This window comes from Melopsittacus undulatus, chromosome 5 (assembly GCF_012275295.1).
Source record: "Melopsittacus undulatus isolate bMelUnd1 chromosome 5, bMelUnd1.mat.Z, whole genome shotgun sequence".
In the NCBI taxonomy this organism is placed as follows: domain Eukaryota; kingdom Metazoa; phylum Chordata; class Aves; order Psittaciformes; family Psittaculidae; genus Melopsittacus; species Melopsittacus undulatus.
The window spans coordinates 56602901-56621259 of record NC_047531.1 but is presented as its reverse complement, the minus strand read 5'-3'; the positions used below and the strand labels follow the sequence as shown (position 1 = coordinate 56621259).

Sequence of the window (18359 nt, the reverse complement as noted above, 5' to 3'; positions counted from 1 at the left end):
TGAAGTGCCACTTGGACATTTGGCCTGCTGTCAGACTCTAGAGGACTCTCTAATGAGGATTCCCCTAATTAGCTGGAACAGGAAACTTTACTGCTGAGGAGGAGGGGGGGATGGAGACGGAGGATATTGTAATGACCCTGCAGCACTTGCCAGGGCATAAAAGCTACAGCAGCCACTATCCCTGTCTTGTGTTTCCATTCTCCCTGCCCAGGCACTAGTAACGTTTGCAGTGACAATCTAAAGCCTTAGCTTTCATAAATGAGGTCCCAAGGATCATGCTATGAGGGTGGGGAGGGTTTTGGTTTACTGCATCCACATACTGCTTTAGTAACACCAATTCTGTGGCACCTTTCATCTGCTGTAGAAATGGCTCTTACTGTAGTTGTAGGTGGTATTATTTTGTATGTAATGACCTCCAGAAGGAAGGCTGGGGTCATAGCCTATAGTGCCTCTGTCTAGGTTGGTGGATAAAGGTATCCCATTTTCCAGATGGGGACACTGAGGCTAGAGAGACAGGTGACTGTGTCACTAGGATGAACCATGGTCAAAAACAGAGCCCAGCAACCTCTGTCTCTGATTATCTCTCCGAGTACTTGGCACTAGCCCTTGGATCATGGCTCAGGAGATCAGACTCCGTTAACAGCCTGGCTTATGAGCATTGGCAGGGCATGTGGGTGACCTATATTACAAAAGGGTAGGTAACAGAGGCTGCAACAGATGCCAGTGATAAATTGTCAGGAAGTACACGCAGACATTCATCCCTCCCCCACACTCTCCTTGCAGAATGTTGGCAAAGTCCTTTTTCCCTTTCCAATTCTGCATTGCTTTAGCCTTTACCAGAAAAGCAGCAGGGTGATGGAGGGCATGGAGGACTCTTCAAGGATATTACCTTTCTCCCCTCCCATTTCCTTGTTGCTTTTAGGATTCCTGTTTTATTACCATCACCCCATAACAGAGGGGGATAGTGGTACCGCTGCACCCAGTGACTAAAGCATGCTGTTCTGTGTCTGTTTCTTCATGAGCCCTTTGGGGGACAAGAGTCACAGAGGGCATGGAGACACATCAGCCATGTGGTCTGATTACAGCAATTGGAAATTCATGAAGTAACCTGGCTGATGACTCCTAGTGGGGAATCATGCTCCTGACAGTACCACAAATGGGCTTAGGTGGCATAGAGATGATCTTGGGCTGTTCTTGGTCCCCCAGGAGACCTAAGTCAGTTGTGCAAATTATTGATCTTGAGAGGTCCCATTGTGTCAGTGGCAGCTCCTCATTTGTGGTCTAACTGGACTGCAGAAGCACCCAGAGCTGTTAGCCAAGCTCAGCAGAACTGTAGAAACATGCAGCATGTGTCCATGTCCCAGTGAGCTTCTAAGCTAAATAGCTGGGGGCTTCATTTCCAGCAGTTGCTGATTTATTAACATGAATGTTCAAGATTCATTAGTGTTGTGCTGTCACAATCAGTGCAAGCACATTTTAAATTCATACTAGAAGCTCGGCTGCAGGAGAAATGATGCCATCTGACTTGCAGTGATCAATCTCAGCTAAGCAAAGCACCTCACACAGAAAGCTGTAAAGTAGAAAGTGTGCAAAACCCACTTTGTATTGTAAGAGACTGCCACATTCCTGAATAAAACCTCACCCTGTTCACTGGGATGTGAAGAGGTCAAAAAGCTTCTGATCTTTGGAAGAACAATGTGTAGGCATCTCTGAAATGCAAATGTGATTGTTGTTAAAAGATTGTTTCCTTTCCAAGCCCCCTCTAAGAAAAATCAGCTTTATTCCCATTTTATGGAGGGGTAAACTGTCATAGAGGTAAAAATTGCTGCTGAGTTTGGCTGGCTGAAATTTGAGCTGCCTAGCTTTTCATATTTCTTCAAGAGCTCACATTAGTTCCTCACTCAGGATTTTTGAAGTCATCAAGTGCAGTGCTTGGACTGGATCACTTGGGCTTCTAAACGCTCTCCTGTCCAGCAGAGATGATTTGTAGTGCTTTCCAAAGTAACACAGAATAAAGGAGATTTGGCTGGGCTTTCCCAAAGTTTCCTGACAGGCCTGTGGCTAAATCAGGAGAGAAGCCAGCTTTCTTGATTCTTCATCCTGTACCTTAGCTGGGAAACATTATTTGCATTCCAAGCCTGACCAATGCACAATAATGAGACTGGGAGATGTTGGAGGGGCTGGAAATACCAAGGGCATCAGGCATCATCAAACCCTCTGAGAAACACAGAGCTGGTGAAGGGGAGCCAGGGTGGATATCACTGATGGGAAAGACCCAGATTGCTGTGCAGAAGTGGGATTCCTTGGGAAGTTGTGGAAGCAGGTGTGGAGACTGGGATATCTAGCACGGGAGTGACAGGAAAGTCCCAGTGCAGTGAGAGTGTGACATACGGAGGAGGCCCAGAGCAGCAGCAGGAGGAGAGCTGAGGGGGCAGTTGACAGGAAGAAATCCAGCCATGTGTGTGCCAGCATCTTCTCCGAGTGTTATTGAATGCAACAGACCACGTGCATGTTTCCTCCATGCAAAATGGAGGCAGCTGAGATGGGAAGCGTGTGAGGGAGTGGGAGAGGGGCTCAGAGGAGGGACACGTGAGCTGGCTACCCAGTTTCCTTCTCTTTTTCTTGTCACAGAGTGATGTTTTTATTCTTCTCACACTGTTGGCAAAAATTGGTAACCGAGTGAGATGTGGAGGGGGGTTCTACATGAAGGCTGAGATAACATTTTCTGATCCAGCCAGGAACAGTTGGCTGTGGGTGGTGGCTTGTCACCAGCCCTGCCAATTCTAATCCAGATCCCAGTTTTTCTCTCAGCTGTGGAGTGAAGAGCCTTCTCTACAACTTTAATTTCCTACAGGGGTTAATCCCATGGTCAGTAGTAGCTCAGGCCTTTAATCCTTGCACTCAGCATCTCAACAGAAGGACTGCGGCCACTCCTGACGCAGCAGGTCTGGGGGAGGAACCCTTCTGCTCCCAGTTCCCCCTTTACACCCCACGAGCATTCTTCACTCTCATACAACATGCTGCTCCCAACCTTCTGACAGGCCTGCCCCCGGGGGTGTGGGTGAGTGGCACAATCCAGGGAGAGCTCCAGGCATCTTAGTAGGAGAATCCTGGCTCTGTGATTCTCATTCCCCTCCCCAGCCTACTCACAGGTATTTTCCGCACTTAGTTGTATGGTGCTCTGAATCCCAAAGTAATCTCTTTCATAAGTGGGTGTTGTTCAAGAAGAAGGGTATGTATAAGCTCACATTTGTGAGGACTCTATGAGGGCTCAGAAATTTTGGCTTGACCCAGTACCTTCCCTGGGTCTCCTATTAGGGTCAAAGGATGCAGCAGATCTGTAAGAGGGAAGGTGCCAGCCTGTCTGAGATATGTTTACATGGAAAGAGTAGTAGGTGGAGGTGCACCAGTTTAGCAGCAAGATAGGAAAATATAAGGGATTTTAATCAATACAGCTCTCAGTTCACAGTTCTGTCCCCAGAGTGCTAGGCCAGACATCTATCAAACAGCACAGCCAGACTGCCAAATCAAGAGGCTTCCAGGTCAATACCAAGAAATCCCTTCACATCTTACAGGAGCCAAGGCACTTTGGCCATAAGCCTTTCTCTCTTTGCTTCCTTATTCCTAGAATCAGGAGAGCTTCTGCAAGCTCCCGTGCACAGAAAATGTCCCACACCTGCTTGTTTGCCATCATTCATGTCTGCATTAGCCCAAGAAATGTCTTTGCCTATTTTCATAGCCTCTATTCTGAAATACACCTATTCTGAAATAGGACTCCAAGCTCTTGTTACTTTTGCTTCTGGTGGAGAAGCCAACATGATGGAGAACTGCTGCCACCTAATCTGCTGAGAGAGAGAGAGTTCCTCCCCGTCTTCCTCACCCAGCACTTTGGCTGTGCTTCTCTGGCTGCCAGCCTCTCAGAATGAGACCATTGGCTGCAAGGGTAGTGACTTACCACTTCAGCAGGTGGAGCAGGAGGAGAGAGAGGAGGTAGAACAAACAGTGGGTCAAAGGAAGAACATCACTACCATCTCACCTCACAGTTCTGTGCCCTGGGCATGTACACAGGGGCAGGGATCATCCATGCATGCACAGCAGTGTGGGAAGAGCACAACATGCTAGAATTAAATCTTCTCTGCTCTTGTCATAAGGGGATCAGTGACCTAGCACACACAGAGCTCCTGGCAAACCTCCCAAGGAAAGGCTGACTGTCGTCATTCACACATGGTGCATTTATACCGGACTCTGAAGACCTTTTTCTGCCTTAGTGAGTTGCATAGGTCTGCTTGATTGTCACTGCAGTTCTCTTCTGCTTCCCCATCACCCCACTATCACCTTCCCAGAGTACCCAAGAGGGACATCTATGCAAAGTCCACACAAACTTCATGGGGTCCAGGCCTGAAGCTCCAGGGGTGCCTGAGGCTCTCTGGGACATATTTATACTCTTTACAAGCTGGGAACATTGCCCATAGCTCAACAAGCTGTGGTGACACTCTCACAATCCAGACCACCAGCCAAGATCCTTGGATGCATCTGGGTTAGCACACAGATCACAGCCTCATGCTGCAGAGCTTATGAGGCTGGGGAAGGACTACAAAACTGATGTGACTTTAGTTTTCTGGGAGGTTTGAAGCCACAGAAGAGAAGGCAACATTCGTATCCCATCAAAATCAATGCAAGTAGTGTGGGGAGCAGGGCCCCCTTCAGCCCCCTCTACCACCAACAGGTACCTTGCAGCAAAATCACAGCAGCAGCATGCCCTGCTTTGGGAAGCACCAGCAGCAGACAGTTTCAGCAGGAGTGGAAAGGGAGCCCAAGTTGCTTCTAACATCTCCAGACTCAGTATGTGGTTCTACTATTTTATTCCTTGTGTGACAGCATGGTCCATGGGGAAGGAAACTTCCCAGTCTCCTTGGAGTGAAAAGGAGTGTGATAGCAGGGCCTGTCTTTAAAGTAGCAGCCTTTGCTTGCAGTCAGCCATGAAGTTCAGACTTGTATGAATCAGCTGTACACTTAAGTCTTGGTCCTTCCTATGGTTAGGTGTGGGGTGTTGCAGTGTATAAATAATAGGAAGTCTGTTGTTTTCCCATTCATAAAAGAAGAATCACGAAGATGTCATTTTCATTTTTAAAACCAAATTGCCATATGATAAAATACGCCATTCGGCTTGCAAAGCCAAGCACTTAAATATGAGTTAATACCTGCACAACCTTAATTCAGCCACTTGCATGTACATGTTACAACACAGCCTTTACTTACCTGAAAGTACCGTTTCTTTTTTTCACAGGACCCTGACCCATACTCAGTGCAAAGGGCACACCGATGCTTCAGCTAACAATGAGGTTGTTGTAATAAATAAGGCCATTTTTATGTGGTCGGCATTAAATATTAAACCACAGTTTTGGCACGTAGCCACAGTTTGTCCATTCCTAATTTTGCGGGTGCCCAACATGAGACCCTAGGGGCCATTTTGTAGAACTGCTGAGCATTCGCAGCTGCTTCCCAAAATCCTGGCAGCTTAGCCAGCAAACTGGTATGGTCTTGAGAACTCAATGGCATCAAGAGCCAAGAGACCCCAGGCTTCAGTCATGCACATGCTGCTCCCTCCCCACGTGGCTAAAGGGAAAGTCTTTTTTGCCTTCAAAAGCAAGGAAAACAACTATTCTGTCTGCCTTATCAGGAGCATAAATTCTCTATCATCAGCTATGAGGCGACTGTAGCAGTGAGCATCTTCAGAACACCACAAGACAATGAATAACGATGTATTGCCTGCAGGGCTTGGATGGCAGGCAGTAAACAAATAAAACAGGCACACACTTTGCAGTACTAAAAAATCAGTAACAGCCCTTTGCTTCGCTCCCCAAGCAGCATGTAGCTGGTACCCTGAATGAGACAGCTTATGGAAATACAGCCTGTGATCCTACCAGTCAGGGCTGCAACCCAGTGCAGATGGCATGCTGCCCCCAATCCTGACATCTCCTGACTTTCAAATGGTTGGTTTCGTGATGTGAATAAAACTGTATTCCACATAAACCGACCCCTCACAGGTGAAGTAACTTGACCTTCCATCTCTCCAGCCTGGAACTGAACTGGTTTATAGAAAAAAAATACTTCTTCTTGCTATTAGGATACCCACAGCCACACAAAGCATTTTTGTGAGCCAGCATTTTGGTAAAGCCTGGAGTAAGGAATGTGTTACAAGGTGTTTCTATGTGGCAGACACAGAAACAGCCCAGAACTCCAGCTACTTCCCACTGAGAACTGCAGTGTGTCAATGGTGTGGCACTCTGGAGCATTACCAGGAGCATCCCAGTATGGTCATTTGAATTACTGTTTGAGCCACCCAGGCTGGGACAGATGTCAAGTGTTGTAAGCAGCTGCTTGTAACCAAACATGGCAAGTGAAGGAAACTGCTTGGGCTCTCTTTTGAATCAGCAACAGGCAAGTTCTGAAGAGTCACTGAAGAACTGCCCAGAAATGCCCTCTCACAGGCTTGAGGCTGTCACTATCCTATTCCAGCCTCTACTGGATGCTCCTGTCCAAGTATCCTCATGGCCCTGTGCTGCTGCTGGTCCTTCCTGCTGCATCAAGTCGCAGGTTGGTCTTCACCAGGCTTCTGTGATGCTGAAAAGCCTAGAAAATCCTTTCTGCATCAGGCTTAGAAAAGCCAGAGAAAGGGCAGGAAGCTGGAGTAGCTGATGAAGATATCCAAGCACCTTGCTAGCATGTGGAATTCACTTTGCTGAAGGCAAGGGTAAAGCTATGATCTGGCATAAAAATTACATAAGAAGGCTTCCCCCCTTTCTCTTTGCAAACAGCCCCTTTGCTCAGGATTTACCATAATTCCTCCAGCTGGGCAAGATACACTAACAGAGGCTGCACTGATGTCTGACAGGGAGACAACTCCCGCAAGCCTTCCACTCATGTGGAATAATTCCCTTGCAAATGTTGTTTGCCAACAGCAGTTAGAGGAAGATCCACCCCCCACCCCCAACAGACCTGAGCAATAAAGATCAGCAGAAAAATGGTCTGCAATTCTGCAAAGGCACCCCCCTCCTCACTGCTAGAAATGCCCCATGCTTCGTGACAGGTCCCTGTGTGCCTTTAAGGATTCCCCAGTTTTTTAAGGGTTTCCTTCTTTAAACCCTGCAATAGCAGCTGCTCCAGCCCTTCCCCAGATGAGATCTTCATTTCTCCCTCCATCCTTAGGTGGCAGATGAGGCACTGTGAGTAGAGCAGTGCTGGACCCTGTAGTTGCCATCAGGGATGCTCTGGATGTGGCACATTCAGGCTACCTGACATTCCACACGGTGGGCCTAGGGCCCGGCTCAGCCATGACCTGGTTGGAGTAACATCTCCAAACATCCTCTCTCCCCAGACCAGGAAAGCTCGGCTTTTACATGTCTCTCTTACTTAGCATGAGATGCAGTGGCAGTAATAAACTGGGCAGGCAGAGGGAGAAGGGGGGGGCAGGCAGAATGCCCTGTATGGGAAGTATGTGTGCACGTGTCTGTGCATGTGTATATATGCACACGTGTATAGATGCACACACATACTAACACATATATACCCTTATGCATAGGGGGCTTCACATCAACTCATTCAGGACCTCATTCTCCCACTTTCCTCCCAGGCAGCACTGGAAAAGGCTGTGAAGTTTCTCTGTGCTTTTTCACCCCCACCCTCAGTGCTGTGCTTTCTACCCAAAAGTTCAGAAATCGCAGGGTCAGCCTGCAGGGATGCCAGATGCAACTTGGGTCTTATTTTTGGGTCTACTTGTGATATGGCATCCTTCACTTCATATCCTGTGGTTGTGTCTGTGAGCTTTGTGTGTGAAACTGTACATGCTCATACACACATAAAGACCCCCTCTCAATCCTAAAGCTGGGTGCTGAGTGCTAGACCTGTTCAGTTTTGATCCTCGCTTCTCCATTTTAGGTTGTTCTTACTAAGACAGCTGAGACCGAAATGATGCCCAGCAAAGCCACCACGGGTCAGTTGAGCGGCAGCTCATATGCTCACCCCTCTCACAGACATAAGGAGGGGGAACAAAAGCCGAGGCTCAGGGGAGATGCCCGGTACCCAGTGGCCACAGGACCAAGCCTCAAAGCTGCACCTGAGCTGGTGCCATTCACAGCTGGGAGAAGTTGCTCCCGGCTGCCCGCACTGAAACCGGACTGAAGCCAGTACCAGCAGCCTCTGCGGCAGGGTTGTCGTTCTGCCTTATCGGGAAGACCGCTGCCTGCCAGCCTCGCACAACCGGGACTCCTGCACTGTGCCGCCTGGCAGGCAGTGCTGCCCCTGACCACCACTCTTCTCCCCAGGGAAGCCGGTTCCTGGGGGCAGCTCCACTGATCTCACGTAGCTGGGGAGTGGGGTGGGGAATACAAAAGAGACGTCTTTACTTACCTCTCTGCGGCTGGGCTGGACCCTCCTGTGAGAACGACAGCTCTGTCAGCAAACCCGGTACAATCCCAGAGCAAATTCAGCAGAAAGTGCCTCCGTTCCTGGCTGGGCTCTCAATGGACTCTAGCTGTCCGGAGCCCCTCCTAGCCAGCCGCTCGCCACACATGGAGGGCAGAGGAACCTCACGGCGAGACGGCAGGGTGGGAAAGGAACTGTAATCCTCCGTAAATAATAAATAGGGGGAGAAGGAAAGAGAGACGGGAGAGGGAGCGACTGCGCGCAGCGAAGTGACAGCTGGGGGTACATCTGCGATGGCAGCAGCACACGCACAGGAGCGCGCACAGACAGTGCAGAGGAGTCACCCCGCCAGGCAGGCAGGGTCTGCTCCACAATACCCACAGGAAGGAGCTCGGGAGATTCTCGTGTCTCTCAACCCATCCTGGAGAAAGGCCAGTTGCTGTCAGTCCCTCTCTCCCCCTCCTCCCCTTGCCTCCATCCCTCTGCGGGAGCCAAGGGACTCACGACGGGGTAAGGAGATGCCAGGGTGGGGGGAGCTCCCCACAGCCCCTCGGGAGGCAGATTGGTCAGGCACAGGTTATGAGAGGAGGCACCGAGCTGAACGCCTCCTCCCCTCTCTCCATCTCTCCCCTTCCTGGTAAATGGCTGATGACAATAAACGGAGAGAGAAAAGCACAAGTAGAAGGGACGAGTCCTGGGGTTTGTATAGGACTGAGATGAGCAGCTGCAGTGAACGGGAAGCAGTGAGGGAAAACACATGGGGCCTGGGAGCAGGGCACCCCCTTCCCACCAGTGCTTCAGAGACAGAGGGGGGAGGCAGTGCATCTGACAGACTTAACGGAGAGGTGCCCACCACGGGCTGGTCACATCCTGCCCAGCCACAGCCAGCATCCCCAGCAGCTGCCTTAATGCTTCCCTCCTTGTATGAAGCATGACCTAGTGTCTGTGTCCTTGAGGAATCAGGGAAAACTGGAGAAGTGCTGGTAGGGGGTAGTTGGGATGAGGGGAATGGGTGAAAGAGAGGAGTGTTTGCACCCGCAGTTCACTCCCCTGCATTTGGTATGTGGCAGGGAGACGTGCTCAGCTGGATGTCCAGCTTGAGGTGTGGTTACATCCACGCAGTGACAGAGGCATCCCCTGCCATCCCTGACACAGCCTATTGGTACCATCAAATCCAGCCCACTGCCTCTTTCAGGCTTCCCTCTGTGCTCTCCTGTGGACTCCTGCAGCCACCCCAGTCCCACAAAATAGATCCCTTGCTTGCCTTCCTCCAGTTTGCTGAAGACCTCTGTAGCTTGTATCTGCAAGAATTACTCTTTCTCTGATCCGCCCAAACTGCCTCTTGTGTCAGGTCCAGCACTGTAAACAGGCTGCCCTTGGTTTGAGCTTTCTGTTCATTTTAAGTTGCCTGGAAGTTATTTTTTAAGTAAATTTTTTAGGGGACTTTAAGTAAAATTTTGAGTGGGGCAGCTCCACTGCTGGCTTGAGAGGGAAAAAAGGAATATTTCAGAAACAGAGAATGAGGAATGCAAATGGACAGTATGGGCAGGGCTGCTCTGCTGCTGTGGTGCCTTCTTCCATTTGAATCACAGGTTTAACTACTGGACCAGCTGCCATGAAGACAGGTTGTTAATGATAAGGTAAATCTTGATTAGCACTCTACAGGACGTGGTCTTGTGATTCTTATGCCTTTATGTTGTGCAGCAGGCCCAAGAGTTAAATCTTGGGAAAAGCTCCTTATGAGAACAGCATATGGACAATCAAAGAGAGAAGCCAGGGAAGGCAGACAGAGAGAGAGACAAGCAGAGGATGAGCTAATGAGGCAGACATGCTCAACAGAGGGATGAACAGGTGGAGGAGAAGGCTTTTATCTCCACAGTGAATCGCAGCACAAGATCCCAGAGAAAGCCAGCAGCATCCATGCAGTGGGCACTGCTTGGGTTTGGTGGGAAGCCATTCACAGGTCTGGGAAGCTCATCGACATGAAGTCATGCTGACTAAGCAAGTGATACTAACTAAGCAAGGTGCACAGCATTGCTGGTCTGTGTTTTATTTCCCTGATGGGATGCTACAGTTGCACAGGGTGTTTGCATAGTGATAGGAATAAACCTATCAGCCACTGTCTTTCTGAGGACTCCGCAGTTATTGCTGTGCTGCACAGTAGAGCCACTCATCATTTCGCAGCCTTCTGATCTTCCCACTGCTGCAGCATATGCTTTTCCACCACAGCAAAAAGGCTCATTAATGATCAGTTGTACTTTGGAACAAGCAGAGAGGAGTTTAGTCCAGTTTTCTCCCTCACCTGAGCTATAGCATCATCCTTGCCTCAGGCTGAATGAATTACCAGTTTCCTTCTTTCTCCCCAGCCCCACCAACAGCCTGAAGGCACCCAGGCAACTATTTCTTACTAGCATTGGGAGGATGATCAGGGCCTGTTTCCCCTCAGCTCTCATGTTTTCCTCAGGTCACCTGAATGTGTGGAAGTTTCTCACATCTCTTGCCATGAGCTGCCAATCCCCACTGACTGGCAAGGAGTGGTGGTGCCAGGCAGGAGTGTGGAACAATACCTCCAGTGAGGTACCCTGTAATGTGTACATCCAAACAGACAAACCTGGCTGCAAGGCAGAATAGCTCCCAGCTTTGCTTTCAATGACCTCTTCGAACTGTGCCATGATGTGAGGAGGAGAGTAGTGCTCATCGCTGCTCCATGAGGAATAGCTAGAAATGTGTACTGGACCACTGGGAAGAAAAGGAAGGGCTAATGCAGAGAAGATGTGTAAGCTCAAGCCCTACAGAGAGGTTAGGTCCACAGAGATTGCATCCAAAGGACAAGGATTGGTGACAGATGGCACGGAAAGGTTAGACGTAGCTGTGAGTGATAGGGAAAGAAGAAAAAGAGAGCTGGGAGACTTTACTTTCTGCCCCTGCCACCAGCCACCAGCATAAGCCTCCACGAGCTATCCTTCTTCATGTTGCAGGCAACTCTGTCCAAGTTTGGTACATGGTATCATGCTTCCTGGGCAGACACAAGAATTCACAATCAGGGGCTAAGCTCACCTTGAAGAACAGTTTAAGGCTAGTTATTCCCACTGGAAAAACATGAGCCACTGAGGAAGCCTCTGCATTGTAAGGTTAGTTATGTAGGTGTCAACTCCTCTTGAGGTCTCATAAAAACTCCATGTCCTGAGTAATGCTCAGTCCCATTGATGTGATCTGCTGTAATAAGGGGAATAAGTTTTTCCTGAGATGGTGTTAAAGGAAAATGATGAATTTATTTAAAGCTACATACCAAATCGGATGCGTGGGCCTCATCGGACTCAGCAGCAACAGCACCATTTGCCTTCTGTCATGGGCTGCCGGTTTGTCAGCAGGGGCACCAAGCCAAACCATGCCTGCAATAGCCCCGCTGAAGCTGATGAATCTTCACCTGAGCTGGACTCAACCCCATCCTTCCTCCTTTGTTTACATTTGTCTTGTCTGGTTTGTGTTCTGCAAAGCTTAGGGCAAGGCAGCTCTACAAAATCGTTCCTTTCCTCACGTACAGGCAGTCAGATTCAGTCTACAGCACGGAGAGCTGGATAATAAATGCACTTGTGATACACGGGATTTTGTAAGATGGAATAGCAGTGGGAATGTGATAAGGACACTGATATAAAAGGCAGAACTGATGCCAGGTGCCAGGGTCTCTGTACATGCTGCAAGAAAATATACCATTGCATACTCCAGTTTTAATTCATACCCATCTGAATTAGAGCATCAGATCATACTGTTAACTTAAAAGCACCCACACAGCATGATTCAGATTTAAAGGATCTGTTTCCCCTTTGAAGGTCCTGCTAATTCAGAGGAAATCTGTAGAAACAGCAACACTTCATCCACCCGATATTGGTGGTTGTGAAAAAAGGCTCAAACTTTCCCTCTCTGTGCTTCTTTTTCTCCCTCACTTGCACTTTATATTCTATTTCAAGGTCCTGCTTGAGGCTGTAATTCCCGCAGAGCATTTGGATTCAACTAGTTGACACACAGCCCCGTTGCTCCTGTCACCATGCCAGGCTGCGCACGACTGCACTGGTTATTACGTGTGTTTGCAAGCAACCTACCCGGGGACAGCTAGGTTATTCTGTCAGGGAGACCCTGCACTATCTCTTCTCCTGTGGAGCTATGCCTTACTTCAGGAACATGATGCTGGGAATAGAAGAGAAATTAAGCCAAGAAATTAGGACGCACTTCATTAAGAAACACACTTCTGCTTAGCCCAGTGTTCACTCGGCTGGGACTGGGTAACAAAGCACTGCTTCTAATCAACACCTTTCTATCAAATGGCATTCATATTTCTGTGCTTTTGTAATGGCTTAGGAACCATCTAAATTGCTGTGGTCTCCCCTTGAGACAAGTGGGGTTTTGAATGAATCCCTTCCTCACACTGGCCTACTTTATTTCCGCCTGATGCTGTGCTGTGCAGGAGTTGAGGCTGGGGTGACCAGAAACATCTGCAAATCTACAAAAGACAGAGATGAAAGTTCACATGCTCGCTGCCCTGGGGTTTTTGGTGGGACTTTTTTTGTTGCTGTGATTTTTTTTTTGTAGCTCCATAGTGTTTAGTGGGAGGGAGGTGTCAGTACCTCAGTACAGACACTGTCCCCTTTTCCTCTACCTTGTTAAACCTCTGACTCTCACTTGGCAGTCTGACTCAGCACTGATCCCCCGATGCTTATCATTCACACTTGGAAGCAGGTTGCAATTGTGATTTCCATCCCATCACTTCAGGCAAATATTTACTCCTCCTTTCTTAATTTGTATTTGTCCTTCTGTCTCTGGTACTTTCCTCTTTTCACCCTCCCCCCTTTTTGTTTCCTATAGCGGTGGGTGTGCAAATCAAGCTGGAGTTGCTCCAACGCAAGTTTTGGATGGCCATGCAACAGGTAGGAGTGTCAGCAGTCATGTAGAGAGGCAATTTAATGCTGTTCACCAGCTAGGTCGATGCTATGTTATATTACATATGATGGCATTTTGATGAAGGCTTTTATGACATTCATATTTAAAAGATTTATGAAGTAGATTAGTTTGAAGTCACACGTTTCTGTAATCCTTTGACGGCACTAATGCCATGTGAGCCATGAGTCTGTTCCACAAATGCTGTGTTGACAGTATCAGCTTCCTGGCCTGGCATTAGTTCTGCTGCATATGACACATTTTAATTGTGGAAATATGTTTGTGCTCATTCAGCCTTTCAGGAACCTCATGGAAATCTGCAATTTTGGGCACATGTAAAAAAAAATGTACTGCCCTCTCTTATCTTGGTAATGGTAACAAAATGGTACCAGCTTGCCAAAATAAAAATCACTTGCTCCAGGGATAATTTTGGACACTCTTGCTGGACTGAAAGATATGGAATAGTTAAAACAGCTGCCCTGGTCTGAGAGTCAGGAAAAGTGAAACACCTTTCCCTTACCACTCAGGGGCTTTCCCTCTGGCTTTGTTTTTGAGGAGGTATATTAGAGGGGTGAGACTGATGGAAACGAAGCAGCACACAGCAGAAGTGTCTCTCTGCTGTCAGGAAATGGAACTGTTAGATGGGGATGACAGAGAAGATAGAAGGGCAGGAGACTGCTTGCTGGGAACAAGCACAGGTGGGGAACAGAGAAGCTCAGATTGGCCGTGGTGGCAGGAGCATCCTCACAGGTGGGATATCACATAAACCTATCCTGAGCTAAAAATACTTCTGCAAAGTGCGTGAGCATATCCTGGTGCATCAGCAGAGAGCTTCATTTTTAAATATCTCCTTAGGGCCATACCCAGGCAGTTCTCACACAAACAAGCCCACATGGGTGTTAAGTGAAACCAGGAAGCCTTATTAAAAAGCTGAAAAAAGGCCTGTATGTCAAGTGCCTGCAAGTCATGGCCCTGCTAGGTGCTGGTATGAAAAAGAGCCTGCATATGGTTCCAGAGGACATGACCTCCATTTGACAGAGGAATGACTAACAGATCTTGTTTTCTCTCTCCCACTTCACCGCATGCTGTGCCGCTCTGGATGTCCATGCTGTGCCTCCCGTTTCCCAGCCCAATGACAGTGATGTAAGTAGACAAATGCTGGGGAAGGGGAGGCATCCCAGCAGGCCTCGCCACAACTCTCGGCTTCGTAATTGTGCTGTTTATGTGCCAGCATATTATAGGCACTGTCCCTTGTCTGCAGTCACTGGAGATGGTCCAAGCCTGTCGTAGGCTGTGTTTGTCTTCACAGTAATTAAGTGTCTTTGGCAAAGCTCAGAGTGCTCTGGGTCACAGCATTTCAGAGACCTGACCAACAGCAGGAACATGCTGTGAAGTAAGCTGGTCTCTGAGGAGGGACCTGTGCCCATAACATAGTAGATATGGTCTCAGAGCAATCAGGGAGATCAGGATCAGCTCTTTCTCCACCTCAGGGGCTCCCTGCAAGCTGCTTGTGCTCTCAGCCCAGGCTTCTCACCACAGTCCCACTGCTGTATAGCCAGCCCAGCACTGGGCACAGCTGGATCTTCTCCAGTTTGGAAGAGCAGTAGCAGCAAGACTCAGTCCTCAACACTGCTGAGGAAGATGTTGTGAGATATAGGCCTTTCAACCACTCCGGTTCACCTGGGTTTCTGTTCTGATTTTCATGCTTTGGACTCTGTATTTCTTATCCCCCAAGGCCGTAATAGTGGTTCTTTGTGGCCATACTTCTCTGATGACCAAAGGAAGGAACCCGCTTGGGATGAAGTACACGGCCACTTCTATGCATATGTCCAGGGAAACAAAACAACACAATGCTGTTTCGTAAGGGGTGAGATAATGCTTGCAAGTGTGGGTAAAGGGATGTTATTAAACCATCATCCCTGAACCCTCAAAAAAGCAGTTGGATTTGGAGCATGAGCATGCAGTATTGCAAAGCCACAGGGCTTGAAACAAACCCAGGCATCTCCAAGCCTCCCCTGAAACAAATTCTAACCGAAAGTAACAGTCTTCTTGTGATCTGAAATAGAAAATTCACCTCTTGTTCTTGAGAGTCATTCAGAAAGGGGTCTGGGGTTTATGCGCAAGGGTTGTGAGGAAATAAAGGGCAGCAGGCTGAGAGCAGGCAGGCTACATAACACGTCAGCGTCCTTCCCTGACCCCAGAAAACCCCTGGCAGGAAGGGGACCCCATGTACAGAAATGGCAACACCTTGTCAGCTTTCTTCCCTCTGCTGCTGGAGAAAATAGCATTCAAAAATAACACAAAGAGACAGACAGGCACGGCTATGGCAAACTTGGAACAATTATGAAATCAATAAGTACCTGAAGGGCTTTGTTACTCACCACTTAACCCCTCGTGTCCCCACCGAGTTCAGCGTTGTGAAACACGTGTCAAGTGTGGTACACAGAAATCCTAAATGAAACAAATGGACGGTGCCTTGGGCTACATGAGCACCATTCACATCCTATTTTATCATTAGTTGTCTGGAGAATAAAGAAACCAACAGCAACAACAAAAAATCCCTGCTGGAGAAGAATCCTGATCTAAAATACCACGCCATGTTCTTAGTGCAGATACCAGCAGATGCTGAAATGCATGCTGGTTTTTCACTAGTACACAATAACCTTTGTGTTTGCAGCCAGAGAGCTGGATGCTGTCCCCTTTCTTTACAAAAGCCACCTCTGCTTGAAGTGCACAGGGACCCTATCAGGGAGGCAGGTGCAGGATCAGAGCCTTCAGCAATGGGGGTGTTGCTCAGAGAGGTGGGGAGCACACAAAGGCACTGAGTGGCCAACTTGGGGGGTGGTACCTCTGCATGCTCAAGAGCTCGTCTTGGGGGAAATGCCAGCTAAATTGCAGAGCTTCATAGGATAGTGGCGTGAAGACCTTTAGCTCAGCAGTCCCACAGGGGAGACTGTAAGATGAGGTTGTGCCATGGTTAATTCTCTGCTTTTCCTTTCCAGTGCAGTGCCTTGGAGGGTGCCTGTCCACTAAGCTGTCAGGATGATGTAAGTTGCCCAGATTTCTACCCTGTACCTGTGATGGGTGTGATTGACTACCTCTCTTTGGAGATCTCTCTCACACACACACATACACACACTGAACAGTATTGTCTGTCATCTCCTCACAAGAGGCTGCAGAGCTGGGGGCAGGACCTTGTGCTGTTGAGGTAAACCTGCAGTTTAGGTCTTCCCCTTTACTGTGAGATGTCAGCTGAGCCAAGGCAGGGATATGGGGATTCCAGCCAGTGACATTAAGGAAAACCCATCTCCTCTAAGGCTGCCTCACTGTCATCCAAGGTCTTCCAAAGAAAGTCAGCATGACAGGCATGCTGGACACCCCTCTTTCCATTTAGGCCACTGCTTTAACCTTGGTCTCAGGCATATTTGGAACAGGAGCTCCCCTGTCCTGGAGAGTGGGAACACTAAAGAATTTTTATTCTATGTTAATGTGAGATTTCCTCTGCATCCTAGTTTTCCCCTGTGAGTCCTAAAGGTTTTCATCTAAACTCTGTGCCTCAATTTCCTGCTCTGCAAAATCAAAACAAAGACCATCACTGATACTCAGTGGTGAGGAGAGGGTTATTTCATGAGTGGTTATAAAACTCTGAAATCTGAAGATGGAAAGCGTTAGATACCATTTTATTAGAGAAGTGCTCTCCAAATATCCTGCAGGGTGCCTTGTCTTCTTAAGTGTGGTTCACAGCCCTGGCAAGAGACAGTCTCTGTCACAGTCAGCTCACAAACTAAATACCTCAAGATGGAGGCATAGAGGGAAAAGCCAATTGTGTAAAGCCCCATAGCTTAGCCATGGGGCTAGGCATACAAATGCCAAGGCTGTTGCTATAAGCACACCCACACCACTCCATTGTGCACACAGCAGTACATGGAAGCACATACCCCACAATCATGGAAAAAGCTGTCTTTAATGTTGTTTCTCTTTAATCTCTGCAGATTCTGAATTGCTTCCTTATTGATAACAACGGCTTTATACTCGTTTCCAAAAGACCTGCAGAGGTAAGAGAGCATAAGAGGAGGAGGAGGAGAGCGTTCCTAAATAACCCACCAGAGCTGGTTAAAACGAATGAAGTTGAATTGTGTAATAAGGGTGGCTGTGGTGTAATTAAATTCAGCTGTGTGATGAGGGGGAAGCCTCCCAGCAGAGTGACAGCACATCCTAGGTGAGGAAGGAATTTGCAGTCATAAGGAAGGAGCTAGTCAAAATATCTTTTTATCAGGAGTGAGGAAATCAGACTCATTTCTCTCTGCACAGAATCTGCTGAGGCAATCCCAGAAGGCAGGTGTGCCCTGGCTTCAGGAAACTGAAAGGAAGGAAAGGGAAAGGAAAAGGGAGAGTGGAAAAAGAAAGGGAGCAGCACTTTTGAGTGCCTCTGAGGTCAAAGCAGGCATTATTTGGGAAGGGAACCCAAGGGGATGGTAAGAAAAAAAATGCCAAAGGCAAAACCAAAGATGAAATCATTGAAACAAATTGTAAACAGGAGAACACCTAAAGAACTGGAGGGTTTGCTGGATGCACAGAGGTGAAAGAAGTAAGGAAAAAATAAATCGGAATAGTAATAAAAATATAGCAACTGAAGTTGCTTCCTTTCCTCTTGCTGCCAGTGCCTCCGTGACCATTTCTAGGGAGCTAAAGGGGTGCCGTTTATGATGTAACTTCCCTGTAGCCTGTGTAAACCCAACACTACCAGTCACTGCATGGCTTAGCTGTACGTTTCTGTTCTCCAGTAAACTCACCACAGACCTGTTTGTTTCAAAATAATAAAAGACCATAGATTTGGATGTCAGAAAGTGATGTGCTGGAACGGCCTCATAAGCTACAAGGCAATAAGTCAATAGCAAGAGTGGGGGATGAAGCCATTTTGCTACTGACAGAAGTGTGGAGTTTCATTAAAATTGCCACAGTACTGGAGTTACCAAATACTGTATGTGTATTTCCAAAAGACA

General features: G+C 48.1%; 1 protein-coding gene across 1 annotated transcript in view; it reads left to right on the top strand.

The window, feature by feature from the left end:
- The window catches only part of CACNA2D4 (calcium voltage-gated channel auxiliary subunit alpha2delta 4), a 129712-nt gene that overhangs the window by 91055 nt on the left and 20298 nt on the right, over window positions 1–18359 (top strand). Inside the window, exons 27-30 of the mRNA XM_034063348.1 lie at window positions 13285–13346; window positions 14485–14499; window positions 16359–16403; window positions 17349–17411. Coding sequence (XP_033919239.1) covers window positions 13285–13346; window positions 14485–14499; window positions 16359–16403; window positions 17349–17411 — 185 coding nt within the window. The remainder of the gene's footprint in view (window positions 1–13284; window positions 13347–14484; window positions 14500–16358; window positions 16404–17348; window positions 17412–18359) is intronic.